The 15,553-nt window shown below is 40.1% G+C and overlaps 1 protein-coding gene across 8 annotated transcripts in view; it reads left to right on the forward strand.

Moving 5' to 3' along the window:
* Window positions 1-15,553, forward strand: part of SMYD3 (SET and MYND domain containing 3) — a 503,325-nt gene that overhangs the window by 364,542 nt on the left and 123,230 nt on the right. For 7 of the 8 annotated variants that reach the window (XM_089528391.1, XM_089528390.1, XM_089528392.1 and 4 more), the window contains 2 exons: window positions 12,572-12,639; window positions 15,158-15,260. In XM_089528391.1, coding sequence (XP_089384517.1) covers window positions 12,572-12,639; window positions 15,158-15,260 — 171 coding nt within the window. Of the gene's footprint in view, window positions 1-9,008; window positions 9,028-12,571; window positions 12,640-15,157; window positions 15,261-15,553 lie in introns of those variants that run through there. The other variant, XM_089528398.1, reaches the window with a different exon arrangement.

Raw genomic sequence — 15,553 nt, forward strand, 5'->3', positions numbered from 1 at the left:
AAAAGAAAACAAAACAAAAACTATCATCCTGACATCAGGAAATATTTATGGTACATGAAATTTAAATTACTGAATGAAGAGATAAACCTTTCACATTGAGTGAATATTCATTATTACAGTGGGAGAATCGCATGATTATCAGAATTCTCTGTCTATATAGAACACTTCCCACATTATATTACCCACATGACTCAAAATAAAACTATGTGGACTGTATATCATCATATGAGAACCAGGCTTGGATTGCTTTGAGACTAAACAGGGCCACTGTGATAGAATTTCAGCTATGAACTTTGTTTAAACTATTGCCTGACAGGCGCAAGATCACTTAAAATTCAGGAACTGAACTGTAGAGTAAATGCATGCTGGTTTCTGGGAAGCCTTGAGAGCTGATTTTGGGTGGTAATTGTATTCCCAGTTTGTCCTAACTTCACTGAGAATGATTGGCAGCAGAAATCTCTGAAAAGCAGAATCTTGCATAGTCCAAGAGCTTGTTTATATGTAATTGCCCCTGAACTCGGATCAACCTTTTCTTTCTTAATAAATTCAAAGAGTGAATTGAAGTCTGAAAGAGAATCAGCAACCTCTGAGAAGAAACGAGGGAATCTCTTGATTTGGCCCCCCATCTGATTTGTGTCTCCTCCTAGCTTGAAATCATGTGAATCCACCAGCCTCTGACATCTATGCACTAAATATTCCACTTATCAGGGTTTTTTTTTTATATAAAGGTGCCATGTTTAATAGAATTAACAGTCATAACAAAGTTTGGTAATTTTTCATTGTAACTGGGCACTCAATAGAAAGGTTTGTTTGGTTTTTTTTAACAAAATGCAAACCATTGCCTGAAATCTTAAAATTTAAATTATGAAAACAAACATATGATAACCAGACTTGGACTGTTTTGAGACTAAACAAGTCCGCTGTTAATAGAAATATTTGTAGAAATAAATGCAAAGAGGAAATAAGAAGGTATAAGATGATGAAAGATTCAGCTGCATGGTGGTGTTTCTGATATATAACTGTATTTATATAACTACGTACACACAATTTTTTAAACCAAATAGCTGGCAACCATGGCAGGCCCCGGTTTCACTGTTCACGATTTCACTGCCCTTGGTGGGGAGGCAGGTAAGAAATCCTCCTGCCCTTAATCGTGGTGCGGCCATGTGGCTTACTGCCATTGGGGACAATGCAGTCTTGCAACCCACGGGATGCTTGAATTCGCAGATGGCAAGTCCGCAGATACCAAGGGCTGACCGTATGTCTTGGAAGCACCAACCCTCCCCCCCCCCCCCCACACACACTCATTCATCTAGTCTTTAGGGTGAGAACAAACAGTTATGCCTGCTGGAACTATGTACTTTGGCATTGCTTTCCTTTGCTTCATCCTTTACATCCTTTGTTGCATGCCCCAAAATTTTACCCTCAATTTAGCCATGGACCATATCAAAATCTATAATTTTGGCCCCAAAACCAGTTCTCAACTTACATATGAGGTCGACTTATAGTTGAGTCTATGCTGTAAGTTATTGTGATTAAGAACCAGACCTATTGATGGCATATTTAAAACATGGGTTTGTTGCACTTTGTCTAACCATCATATCTTTTAATGTTCCTCTCTATCTTCCTTCAAACAAACAAACAAAAATATGGTGGAGAAATCTTTATTTCTGGTTAAGAGACTTTTATGTTATAGCTTGAGAGATTTCATCAGCCCCCTCACATTGCCTCTGTGTACTGTTCTTTTTGTTCATCCTGCCTCAGTATTCAATTTGTATTAATATTTAATGTTAGTGGCCAGTAATGACAGTCATCTTCAGGGACAGAAGAGCATAGCTGTTTAGTTTGGCCATAAAAATGGCTCTCATTTTATTGTGAACAGGAAAACAATGCTTATAATGCTATGATAATCTAATTTGTTCTTTAAAGATGATACAGATCTAGATGGTAAAAGGCCAAGACTTTATGGGGAAGTAGTTTCTATTCTCATATCTACATTACTAAATCAGCAGTGTGATTGGATAGCATGTACTTTTGTTGTACCATGTACAGTATTTTGTTAGTAAAGCCTTCCACATTCCACTATCAGTTCCTACTTTTAATGACACAGGCATATTCTCAGCAGTAACAGATAATTATTTCTTAGGGCATCTTATCAGAAGGCCTCTGCTTTTGGTGTTGTATGCACATACAGTACCTGAGTACACAGTGCACAAATGGCAACTTGAATGTAATAGATGCATTCTAGGAATGTAGAATACATTCTCATTCTCTCATCTTTGACACATAGGCCCGTTCCGCACGGGCGTAATAGTACGGACTGGGTCCATACTAGGGTTAGAAAGGGGCGTCCCTTCCAGACGCGCCTAACCCTAATACAGATCGAGTCCGTACAAAATGGCGGTGCCTGTTCCACACAGGGGCCGCCATGACTACATCACCACCGCGCCACCTCCAAATGAGGCAGCGCGGTAGTGACGTCGTCGTGCTGCGTGAGGGCGCCTAGAGCGCCCTTTCCGCAGCGTGAGAAGGAGCTCCGAAACGGAGCTCCTTCTGCAGATTGTATCACTGGCGCAGCCTTTAGATGGCTGCTCCAGGGACACAAGAGAGAAAGGGGCCGAGTGGCTCCTTTCTCCTCCTCCCCGCCGCCATCGGGTGTCCTTGGGGCATGAAGCCCCAAGGACATCGATTTCCAGGCCGCGGGGAAGTGGCCTTTTGCCGCTTCCCCACGGCCTGGAATGCGGCAGATCAGGGCCTTGGAGGCTGCCGTTCTGGCAGCTGAGGCCCCGATCCGGCAGGGAAAGGGCTGGTTACAGGCCGCCCCAAAGGGGCGGTCTGTAAAGTGCCATAGAGACATTTTGTCTCTAACCCCCCCTCCCCCATATCTGTTGTTGCCATGAGACTATTTGCTCATGTCAGCACCCCCATCAATAGCAGGAATAACATTTTCTGCTCAAACATGTTCTCTTAATGCAAAACAAACAAACAAAAATTATTGAGATGCAAAAAAGGCAAAGAAACACAAATTTACAAAACCTCTCATAGGTCAAGATTATATTCTGACTTATTTAATGATACTCAGTGATCCTCTGGGAAGTGTTCTGGTGGATATTTCTGGTCAAGGAGCAGAGCTCTTCCTAGATATGTTGTGGATGAAGGGAGAATAATTTGCATAAGTACCTAGTGCATACTTCCTTACACAAATCTGTCAAAAATATAGCTGCCAGCTTAACCAGCAGTTATACTGGTGCCCTAATAGCATTCCATCTAATTTTGCCAATTGGGGAAAATATTTTTAAATAGGCTGATACTTGGAAGAATTTGCCATATTGAACTAGGGCTATCAAGAACCATGTTAAAAGTTTGGAAATCTCACAAACCTGATCAGGAGCTCTTTAAACTGAGTTACATAGGGGAGGGAGACAGTATCCCAGAAGGCAGGGGAACACCAAGTACTGGAGGTAATAGTCACAATGTTACAGGAGAAACTGGGCCAATAGTACAAGAATCCAAATGTGGACCGGGGAAAAAAGCAAGGAATCAGCTGGAGAGAATGACCCATGATCTTAGATGCCTCTGCATTAAAGTACAGAGCATGGGAAATAAACAAGATGAACATGAAACGTTAACACAGCAAAGCAAATATGACTTCATATGTATCACTAAAAGCTGGTGGGAGGAATCTTATGATTGGAACATTGTAATGAAAGGGTATATCCTGTTCCAAAGAAAGATTGAGAACCTTTGGGTAAAAAATTAAGGGACAGAAATAAAAGTGACCTCATTGTGGCTGTCTGTTATAAGTCCTCCCAGCCAGACTAAAGACTTGGGTGATGCCTTCCTGAAAGAAATGACCAAATATTCAAAAAGTAAAAATGTAGTATTCATGGCAGACCTTAAGCATCGATATTTATTGGAAGTCACACTCTACATGAGTGTATGGCGACGCTCTAGCAAATTCCTCACTAACCTTGCAGACAATTTCATTGTACAAAACATGGAGAAAGCAGCAAGGGAATAATCTATTTTGAAATTGATCTTAGTCAATTAATTGGTCAGTGGGACAGATCCTTGTATGGGGGTGACCATGTACTCTTGGGATTTGTTATAAATAGAAAAGGGTAAACCAATTATAGTCAGACAAACACTGTGGACTTCAAAAAAACAGGTTTCAGTAAGCCTGGGGGAATATTTAGTGAGATCCCATGGTTGTTCCCTTCATGTATGAGGTAGATCTTTGAATGTTGGCTGAGGAATTTTGTGAACTGTCATCTGAAAGAGCAACTTTCCCAAACACTGAATTACTTTAACAGAGTTACTTCAAATACAAACCCAGAAGAAGAGAACACATTAAAGGTCTCATAGGGTTTTCTAGGATCCTATGTCTGTCATTTACAGAGAGTAAGCCTGAGGTATTGAGTGTTCATTTGATTTGGGCAATCGCATTTGCTTCACAAAATCAAGAATAAATGTGGTGATTTATTCTCCTTTTCACCTTGTGTGAAGCCAATTAATACCTAGGAATTGGCTAGAGGAACTTCTGTTTCAAGCAACCTTTATAATTCCCTAACATGATATAACTGTGAAAGGAAACTTCTTTATCTGAAGCATAAATGGGGAGCTGACTTTGTGGTTATTAGACAGAAATTCATGCCTATTGTCATTCTGAACATTAGGTTTATGGGCTATCTTCAGATCCTTCAGTACTAAGATGTTGCTTTGTTTGTGACTGCACTTAAGTGAACTGATCCCTTATTTATTAATCTGTTCTACAGACTTGTCAGAATTATCAGATAATGTTCTATAAATCACACACACACACACACACACACACACACACACACACACACACAATATGGCATCATGTATCACCATAACATCAAATCAAATTATTCCCATTTATATGAAAATGTAACAAATTAGGGCAGGCTTGCAACCTAACAATAAGCTCTTCATATTTAATGGAGAGAGAAGAAAAAGGAAAATTCAATTCTTGAAATATTTGCAAAGTTTTAGTGCCTAATGGAAAAAGAGAAATTGAAATGTCTACAATAGTTTAAGATGATCTGAGAAAGTAATAACATAACATCACTTTCTCACTTGTCTTGTTTTCTTGATATCTGGATAAATTTTACAGAAAATGTTTTGGTGAACAGTGGAAGACAATGATATTAATAGTATTACTAATATTAATACCAATAGTAGTATTATTGTCCAAATGGTGGTGGTTGTTTATGCTGCTGGTGGTGTGACTTCAAGTTATGGGGGGGGGGGACTTATGATGACCCTAAATTAAACCTATAGCAGGGTTTCCTTGGCCAGATTTGTTCATAGAGGGTTTGCCATATTCTTCCTCTTAGGCTGAAGGAATGTGACTTGTAGAAGGTCACTGAATGGGTTTCCATCACCAAGCAAGGATTTGAACTCTGGTTTCCTGGCCCCTAGTCCAGCACTCAAACCACCATACCATGCCGGCTCAAACAGTACAAATAGTACAATATACCAATTAGTTGTATGGTTCTCTCTCTGTGTTTCTCTCTCCCTCCATTTCCCCCCTCCCTCACTGACTGCTATTCATGTGCTATAACATAGTTATTTGGAAGCTTAGGGGACTTTCCTGATGCTGCATGCATAACTTATTCAAAGAAAGAAAAGTCCAAAGTCTTGCACCATCCTCATGGCAGACAAAGTCTCTAACATGATTATAATTAAATGCAAGTTACTGAATTAATTTTTGGGATGATGATGATGATGATGATGATGATGATGATGATGATGAACAAGAATGTATCATATCTCACCATGAAAAAGCAGAGGACTCTTGAGGGGCCTTGTTAACATACACCAATGATACAAATATAGAAATTTACTATTTATACAGTGTAATGAAGAAAAAAATCAGTGTAAACTGATGAGCAAAAATAAACTCGTTAAAACTAATCTAAAAACAACACACTATTAAAAATGATTATCCATAGTACACAAATAATGCATCCTTATCCAACCTAGGATAAACTCCCCAAGCACCACTATCTGAGCAGAATTAGACCAAACATTGCCTCAATCCCCATTTTAAGCAGCCTGCTTCAAAAGGATACAATTGATTGATTGATTGGATTGGATTTATATCCTTCAGTTCTCCCCAAAAGGGACTCAGTGCATCTTACTAAATGCTGAGAAATCAAGAGGAGCTCAATAGAGATTAGAGAACACACTCCTCATCTCTCTTGCTTGGCCCAGGTGATTGCACAGGATTACCAAAGTAGTCCCAGCATCAAAACTGAACTCAGATGGATCAACAATATCTGGAATGTCTTGAGTTGGCCAGAAACTACTGGTACAAGGACTTGCCTAGCAAAGAGAGTTACACAACTGGTCTAAACATATTCAAATTTGTGAATGCAAGAAGGCCTTTTAAAGGATGTGGTAATGCCACTGCTATTTTATGAGGTCTAATTCAGTTCTTCTGGCTGTCCCTTCCCTGCTAAATTTCACTGGCCTCTGGTATCTGTGGGTAGGGATTACTGCGAAGGACTGAGACTCTGAGGAGCCACTGCCAGTCAGCTTAGACCAGTGCTACTCAAAGTGGTGGTCCACAGGCTAATGCTAGTCCATGAGCCAGAGGCTTCTTCTTTGTGGTGAGATTGCAGGAAACTATACAGATACAATAATCCTTTTGGGCCAAATAACCCTGTGATATTACTTCTACAGCTGTTAAAATGCATGGCTCTTGTGGTTTTCTCCCTAAAACATGTACTGTTAGAGATATAGTTTACTTCTTACTTTTGGAGTGAAACTTCTTTTCTTCGAAAACATTTCTTCTGGTATTATACCTGAAACCTCACATAACACATTTAGCATGAAAACTACGATTTGGGTTGGAATTTAGCATGGGACTTACATCCTCATGAGTAGACTTACTTATGGAAATAAAACTGGGTAGTTTTGCATTGTCCCCATTCACCTAGGAACTGCCATAATGTACAATGTTGCACAATGGTAGCCAGGGAAATGAGTGGTGCATGACAGCCCTGATGTGCAATGGGCAGTGATACATATCAGGACACTTCCATTGTGCATCCAGACACTAGTTAAGAAGTGCTGGAGCACAACAAAAATGCCTAATATGCAGCAGGAGTGCCCAATGCTCATCAGAAGTGCCCACTGTGCATTATAAGTGCTCAGTGAGTGTGGGAAGTGCCCAGTGCACATCAGCTGTGTTGGATGCTTATCAGGAGTAGCCAATGAGCATCAGAAGCACCCAATGTACATTGGAACACCTTTGCCTGTGCCCAGATTCACATCTTTGCAATTCACTAACAGGGTTTGTTGCATTTTTGCAACGTAGGTACTGAATTGTAAAGTTACAAATTATACACTGTAATGTAGAATCTCAGCCATCATTTTCACAAATACCTTGTGAGGAAGAAGATAATGATGATTCCCCTTTGCACATAGGAAATGGGAGTGATCATGAAACTTCTTATAGGGCAGAAATAGAAGCATTAAGGTGGCAGATCTAGAATTTTAAAAGCACTTTATTTAGGTAGAAAAGGATAGCTTTAGGATTTATCTATAAGTTAATTAAAAAACTAAAAAACTTACTATATAGAGATAAAACCATGTAGGTTGGGTCCCCTTTATCTGAAATGCCTGGGACCAGATGTGTTTTGAATTTTGGATTTTTATTTATTTACTTATTTATGTGGATTTTGGAATATTTGCATATATGCAATGTGATATTTTGAAGAAAGGACTCAAATCTAAACATGAAGTTCATTTATGTTTTGTATATATCTTATGCATATAAGTAGTTCATATAGCCTTAAAGTAATTTTATACATAATATTTTTAATAATTTTGTTCATGAAACAAAGTTTGTGTACACTGAACCATCAGACAACAAAGGTGTCATTATCTCATGTGGGTAATTTTGGATTTTGGAGTATTTTGGATTTCTCAGTTCTGTATCATGCACATTCTGCCTATACTATGTGTTGGTTTTGTAGTTCTTACTGTTCTGCAGAAATTGAAGTATTGAGAGATATGCATGCTTTCTCTGTGTGTGTGTGTGTTTTTTTTTAATTAAATCTGTTGTCTTCTGTTTCCTGGCACCCTGGATTGCTTAACATTATGAATTGGAAGCAGGGAAGCTCCTGGTGAGCACAAAGAAGAATCCCATGGATGAAGCATGCATATCATCTTTGAATTGCTTTGGCTGACTATAAACATTGCAAAGGCTTAAAAAGCAATGTCATCATTAATTGGATGCAGAGTTTACTGAGATCAAAAATGCTGCAAAGACAAATGCCTTACATGCTAATTAGCAGAGTTTTCTTTACCCACAGTGGATGTTAATCACTAGTAGTCCTTACCATTGCTGAATCTCTTTACAGGTGTCTCACTTACATGTTTATTCTAATGGCTTGTAGATTCAATGAGGAGAGCAATTGCATGCATTCCAAGAAGTCTGAAAAGGCATTGCCTTCAAAAGTGCAAATGCCAACATCTGTCTTCTGTGTATTGGTACAATATTCTCTTTTTTTTTACTTAAACCTTAAGACGAAAGACCGGCTTCATGGGATAGACATAGCCTTCTTTGCTTTGATTCACAACAAAATATCTGAACTGAAATCTAAACTCCAAGGAGCTCAAGTGTTCAGGAGAAGCATGAAGGGCTACAAAAGTGTAACTTCTGTTCCTCCTCCTTGTCAGTTTCATTCTGAACATTGATTGAAATCTGGTTCTCCACCATCCAAAGCAATATTCTATTCATTGTAATACAGTGACTTATATTAAGAACATGGTTTCCATTCCCTGGGTTTCAATTGCCAGTTTGCTTTACATTCACAGCTTTTTTTTTGTTTTTTGTTCCTAAAATAACCTTTAAAATCAATATATCCTTCCCAATCAGATGTCATCTTGTTTATTTACTGACTGGTGTCAGGTGTGCATTTTAGAGAGCATATAACACCAGTCTTGCAAGAACTCCACTAGCTTCCATTTTGCTTCCAACCTCAGTTCAAGGTGCTGTTGTTGACCTGCAAAGCCCTAAATTAAATCACTTTTGAAAAAAACCCTCTCTAGACCCTCTGATAAGAAACAACTATAGACCGGTCTCCCTACTACCATTCTTGGGCAAGTTGATCAAGAGAGTGGTTGCTCTCCAACTCCAGGCTGTTTTGTATGAAGCTGATTATCTAGACCCATTTCAAATCGGCTTCAGGGCAGGATACAGAGTTGAAACTGCCATGGTTGCCTTGGTCAATGATCTCCATCTGGGCATGGACAGGGGAAGTGTGACCCTGCTTGTGCTTTTGGACATCTCAGCGGCCTTTGATACCATTGACCACGGTATTCTTCTGGAGCGCCTGAGGGAGTTGAGTATCGGGGGCACTGCACTTCAGTGGCTCCGTTCCTACCTCTCGGGCAGATTCTAGATGGAGATGCTGGGAGACAGCTGCTCTCGTAAAAGAGAGCTGACATCTGGTGTCCCCCAGGGTGCCATTCTGTCTCCCATGCTGTTTACCATTTACATGAAGCCGCTGGGCGAGATCATCTGGAGACATGGGGCAAGGTGTTATCAGTACGCTGATGACACCCAAATTTATTTCTCTATGTCTCCGACTGCTGCAGTGACTAAGGATGGCATCTCTCCTCTAAATGCCTGTCTTTAGTCGGTAATGCGTTGAATGAGGGAAAGCAAACTCAAAGTGAATCCAGAGAAAACGGAGGTGCTTGCGATAGGTACACCTGGTCCAGGGATGGAGATTTTTCAACCAGTCCTGGACGGGGTCACACTTCCCCTAAAGGACGAAGTTCGCAGTTTGGATGTGCTCCTGGACTCGTCTCTTCAGCTGTCATCCCAGGTGGAGGCAGTGGCCAGGAGTGCATGGTACCAACTTCGGTTGATACGCCAACTGCGTCCCTACCTGACCAAGAGGGACCTTGAAACAGTGGTACATGCACTGGTAACCTCTCATCTAGACTTCTGCAATGCGCTTTACATGGGGCTACCTTTGTACCAAGTTTGGAAGCTTCAATTGATCCAAAATGCAGCAGCCAGATTGGTCACAGGTACATCTAGCTCTGACCATATTACTCCAATATTAAAATCATTACACTGGCTGCTGATCAGCTTCCGGGCTCAATGCAAAGTGTTGGTTATCACCTTTAAAGCCCTACATGGCTTAGGCCCGAGTTACTTAAGGGAATGCCTCTCTCTACACAATCCGCCCTGCACTCTCAGAACATCCAGGAAAAATTTATTGGAGTATACAAAGACCAGACTAATTACAACTTCCCGTAAAGCGTTCACAGCCGCGCCCCCCACATTCTGGAACAACCTACCAGAAGAGATCCGTCTCATCACCACCTTAGAAGCCTTTAAGAAGGCATTTAAGATGGATCTCTTCCGGCGGGCCTATCCACTTGATCTTTTATAGTGGAACTTATAGAAGTTTTTACACCTGATTCAACAGTACAGAAACAGACAACGATTTGGCTTCGTTGATGATTGTATTGTATCTTGGCGTGTTTTAATTGATTGTTTTATGTAGTATGGCAGGGGTAGGCAACCTACGGCTCGCGGGCTGGATGCGGCCTGGCAAGGCCTTGGGACCGGCTCCAGCCCAGTCCTGCCGCCGATTGCCGCCGGAGCCTTTGGCCTCTCGCATGAGGGCGTGGGGCCTTTGGCCTACCAGGAGGAGGCGGGCAAGGGGGGGCAAGCGGCGGGCAAGGGGGGCAATTGTCTATAGAAGCCTCAGAAACATGCATTTATATTAACATTTTTAAAAAATCAGTGTCTTCCATTTGAAAATTTTGTCCTGGTTTATTTATTTATTTTAATTTTTTAAACAATTATTTAATTATTTATTTTTTGGCTTCAGCCCCCCAGTTGTCTGAGGGACAGCAACCCGGCCCCCGGCTCAAAAAGTTTGCCTTCCCCTGTAGTATGGGTTGTGTAATTGTATTGTTTGGCTTTTATCGGTTGTAATCCCGCCTCGATCCGCAGGGAGAGGTGCGAAATATAAATAAAATTTTATGCTTATTATCATTATTATTATTAAATGACTTGGGGCTAAGATATCTGAATGACTGTTCTCCAATACAAGCCTGCCAGAAATTTGAAACCCTCAGAGGAGGCCCTGTTGAGTGACCCAACAACTCATGAAGTTAGGTTGGTGGGTATGCATAATAGGGCTTTCTTTGTAGCAGTGGCTCATCTGTGGAACTCCATGCCCAAGGAGGTTAAGGTGGCCCCATCTCTTTTAAGCTTCCAGCGGGCAGCCAAAACGTTGCTGTTCTGCATGGCATTCAGTGTTTGAAACTGGTATTTCAACTGTTTTAAAACTGGATTCTAGGATTGTTTTTTACTGTTTTTAAAAGATTTTAATTTACTTTAAAATGTTTTAATTGGTTTTTGTTTGTTGGTTGCCTCAGGAGCCCTTGTGGGCTGGGAAGTGACACAGAAATACTTTAAATACAATAAATAAATATTTAGATATGTGCTTATTAACCCTGCTACTTCTCCTTTCCCTGCACAAATTCATGTTAGTTGGTGCAGAAATGGCTCCTTTCTAAAGTACTGCTGGGTCATAGTACATTAAACATAGGTGATGATGATCAATAGGCCGGTATGTAAATGTCCCACTGCCTTTTATTTTACAAAGCTGCTTTAGTTGCACTTGTAAGTGTGTGATCAAAGGGTCCTGCTGTGCTACAACTATGTAGAACAGGGTGGCAACATGTGGCTGTTCTGATGCCACTGGACTACAATTTCAGTTATTTATCACCATTAGCTATGCTGGCAGCGGGTGATGGAAATTGCAATCCAACAACATCCAGAAGACCACAGGTGCTTCAGCCTTGGCATAAATCTATGGGAATTGGGCAGCCATTCATTCATACAGAATAATATTTCAAAGACATAGCATGGAATGACTCATTTTGTGTCTACTGAAAAATAAATTCAATATTTTTGCAACCAATATAATCATTGTTTAAAATGAACTAAACTTAGCTTGCAAGTGCTGTCTGAAATTTGTTTCCAATAGCTGCAGAGGAGACATAATTAAGATGTATGGCTTTAGTAAATGATTGGTAATGTCAGTATGGGTTAAATAAATAATAGACTAATTAAAGTGCAGTGTTTTTGTTAAAAGACATTATATTACTGTATATATTTATTTTAATTAATGTTGCTGTCAAGGCCTGTGAAATTACTCTGTAGGCAGATTTTGTGTTTTAATTTATGATTAATGTTACTTTACAAACATCCATACAATGAAGTTGTTTGTATGATTTTCCCCACCCTTGAAACTAGAACTTGCATTTTAGCAACCTTTTAAAGGGTGGTAATATTTCTGCTTCTAATTTGCTTCTGCTTTTCACCTCTTTTTGAGGTTGCCCTTGATTTACACACTGAACAATGAAAGGGTAACTTTGTGTCGGGCTCGAGTATCTACTCTACTTACCCTAGTTCTGTTTTAAAGTTTCCAGCTTTTACTTGGATATGAAATTTCTGAATGACTCTATTAATCATAATTGTGTTTTAATCTTGTTTTTACAGGTGACCTGTAACTGTTTCAGCATCAGCAATGGAGAAATGCAGAGTGTTGGTGTTGGACTTTATCCTAGGTACTCTTAACATTCCTTAATTCACAAGCAAAACCTAATTCTAGTTCTCTCCAGCCCCATGTACATACATCATACACACAAGAGTCCTTTCCAGGCTACTCAAATACCTCTTACTATAATGCATCAAGAAATTTAGAGAAATTTGCAAGTTTGCAGGAATATTCAGCACTGGCCATTCACCACTTGTCATCCAGTTATATAGCAAGGGTCCAAAACATGCTGCAAAAATAATCCAGGTTGAGACTGCTTTAACTGCCCTGTTTCAGTGCTAGGGACTCCTGAGAATTGGAGTTTATTGTGGCACCAGAGCTCTCTGAGAATTATTATTATTATTATTATTATTATTATTATTATTATTTAATATTCTGCCCTTCTCCCAGGACTGGAACTCAGGGTGGCTTCTTCTTCTTCTTATTATTATTATTATTATTTGTATCCCGCCTCTCCCTATATTGGATCAAGGCGGGTAACAACAAACATAAGAACAATAAAAATACAACACAACAAGCCACAAGTAAAAACATAGCAAAACATATCAAATCCAATTCCCTATCTCCCTCCCACCTTAAAATAGTGTTAAAAACAACAATTCCCAATAAAATGCTACCAATAAAGAAGTCAATAAAATCAAGCACAATCACAGTCCGGTGGGAACAGCTATGCAACTGGAGGAGGTCAATTTGGGAAGGCCTGCTGGAAGAGATATGTTTTTATTGCCTTCTTAAAGGCCTCCAAAGATGTTATATGGCAGATCTCTTCCGGCAGGTCATTCCAGACTTTTGGAGCTTCCAACATTAAAAAACAATATAATTAAAGGCATACAAAAATAGCACATTAAAACAGAATTAAATTAGTACAATAATTAAAACAAATTGCATACTAAAATATCAAAAACTTTAAAAAGATTAAAATATTTAAAATACATTAAAACAATATAGCATCCCAGGCCATTCTTTAAAAACTTTCTGTATTGAATGCCTGTCTGAAAAGGAAGGTTTTTGTCTGTTGGCGGAAGACCATCAAGGAAGAGGCCGTTCTGGTCTCCCTGGGCAGGGAGCTCCAGAGTCTAGGGGCAACCATGGAAAAGGTCCTTTCTTGTGTCTCCACCAACTGTGTTTGTGATGGTGGTGGGATGGAGAGAAGGACCTCCTCTAAGAATCTCAGAGCCCAGGCTGGCTCATGTAGGGAGATACGGTCTGCCAAATAGCCTGGACCTGAGCCATATAGGACTTTATAGGTCATCACCCATCACCAGCACTTTGAAACAAACTGGCAGCCCATGGAGCTGTTTCAGTAAGCTAAATGTCTCAGAAAACTACAGTTCCCAGAATTCCCTAGCATTGATCCAGGGCAGTTAAAGTGGTCTCAAACTGGATTGTTTCTGCAGTGTGTTTTGGATCTGAAATAATTATCACCTGTATAGTAGACCACATTGTGCTATAGACTATGAATTACCCATGTACAGAGCTAGAAAAGTGCCAGAATGTCCTGTAAATGAAACAGAATATCCTATCCATAAAGAATCTCCATGACAACTCCAGAGGTTGAAAATAACTAGTTACTTTGATTAATTCCTTTTTCCTACTGATGGAGCTGTACTTAGCTTACATGCAACTATAACTTCGTTCCTTTTGTGTTTCTGTCTGTAAACATCTGAAGGACTGATTCCACTTTAACTGCTGTAACCCCATCCTGTGGGATTCTGGAGTTTGTAGTTTGCTGAGAGAATAGCGCTCTGTGGCTGTGAAGTCTAAATACCCCTCCCTAAATTGCAGGTCTCATGTAACATGTACATGCAAATCACTTCCTCCCAACCAAGGGTCACACAAGTATATATATCCCACATACTTTCAGGCCACTACCTGAATGCCAGCCACAGATGCAGGCAAAATGTCAGGAATAGATTCTTCCAGAACATGGCCACATAGTCCAGAAAACCCACAGAAAATCCAAATGATTTCATTACCCTGTAATGTAAAATTCACACCAAACCCCCAAGTGGATTCATCACCCCACTAATGTCGGAGCCATCAGCCTTCACTGTTGACATGTCTGATTAGAAATACAACAGATGTGAGTTCTTCCATCACTAATCACAGTTCTACTACAGATTTATAAAACCTATTTATATAGGTCTCCAGGGTGGAGGGTAGGAGAGAGAAAGTTTCAGAAACAATAGAAGAAGTGGAAAACCAGCATCTGGAGGTCTAAGAGTCTCATAATAACTAAATGCTGCTTCATATTTCCCCCTTCCAAAAATGGTACCTGTTGTTTTTAACTATAAAATTCCAGGGCCATTGCTTGGGCTTCAGTTTCTTATGTCCCTCCTTTAATGGACTGTGGAGCAAGTGAAGAGAAAAACCTGAGCCTGAGTTCTTGCTAGTCAGGTAGATAGTACTACATTACAAATGCTCAGAATTGGTATGAAACAGCTTCCTGTGTTTCATATTAATATCTGCAAAATAATATCTGCATCAAGCTACTTTCCTAAACAGTGTTGTCTCTTTTCCTTCCTTAGCATGTCTTTGCTGAACAACAGTTGTGACCCCAACTGTGCAATAGTCTTTGAGGGTCCCCAGCTCCACCTTCGTTCCATCCGGGAAATCCAGAAGGGGGAAGAGGTAATTAACTTGTTCTGTCTCCCTTCACAGCCACCTGCAGCAGTTGCATCTCCTTAAATAACTTCCAGACTGCAGGGCCACCAGCTTGAACACTTTGATGATATATTGATGTGACTTCCTATCATGTAGCTATCAGGAAAAAGATGATAAAGGGAATCTTTTCTTCACACTGTCTGGCTCCCATAATTATTACCTCTCATAAATCACTGGCAGCCTTGATGAATTCTTCTCCTTCCATTCCTCCTCTAGGCACTTCATTTTGTTTGTATTTGAGTGCCTGTACCCTGATAAAA

Source organism: Sceloporus occidentalis, unplaced genomic scaffold (genome assembly GCF_023333645.1).
Source record: "Sceloporus occidentalis isolate IW3139 unplaced genomic scaffold, rSceOcc1.0.p SCAF_6, whole genome shotgun sequence".
NCBI classification, from domain to species: Eukaryota; Metazoa; Chordata; class Lepidosauria; order Squamata; family Phrynosomatidae; genus Sceloporus; species Sceloporus occidentalis.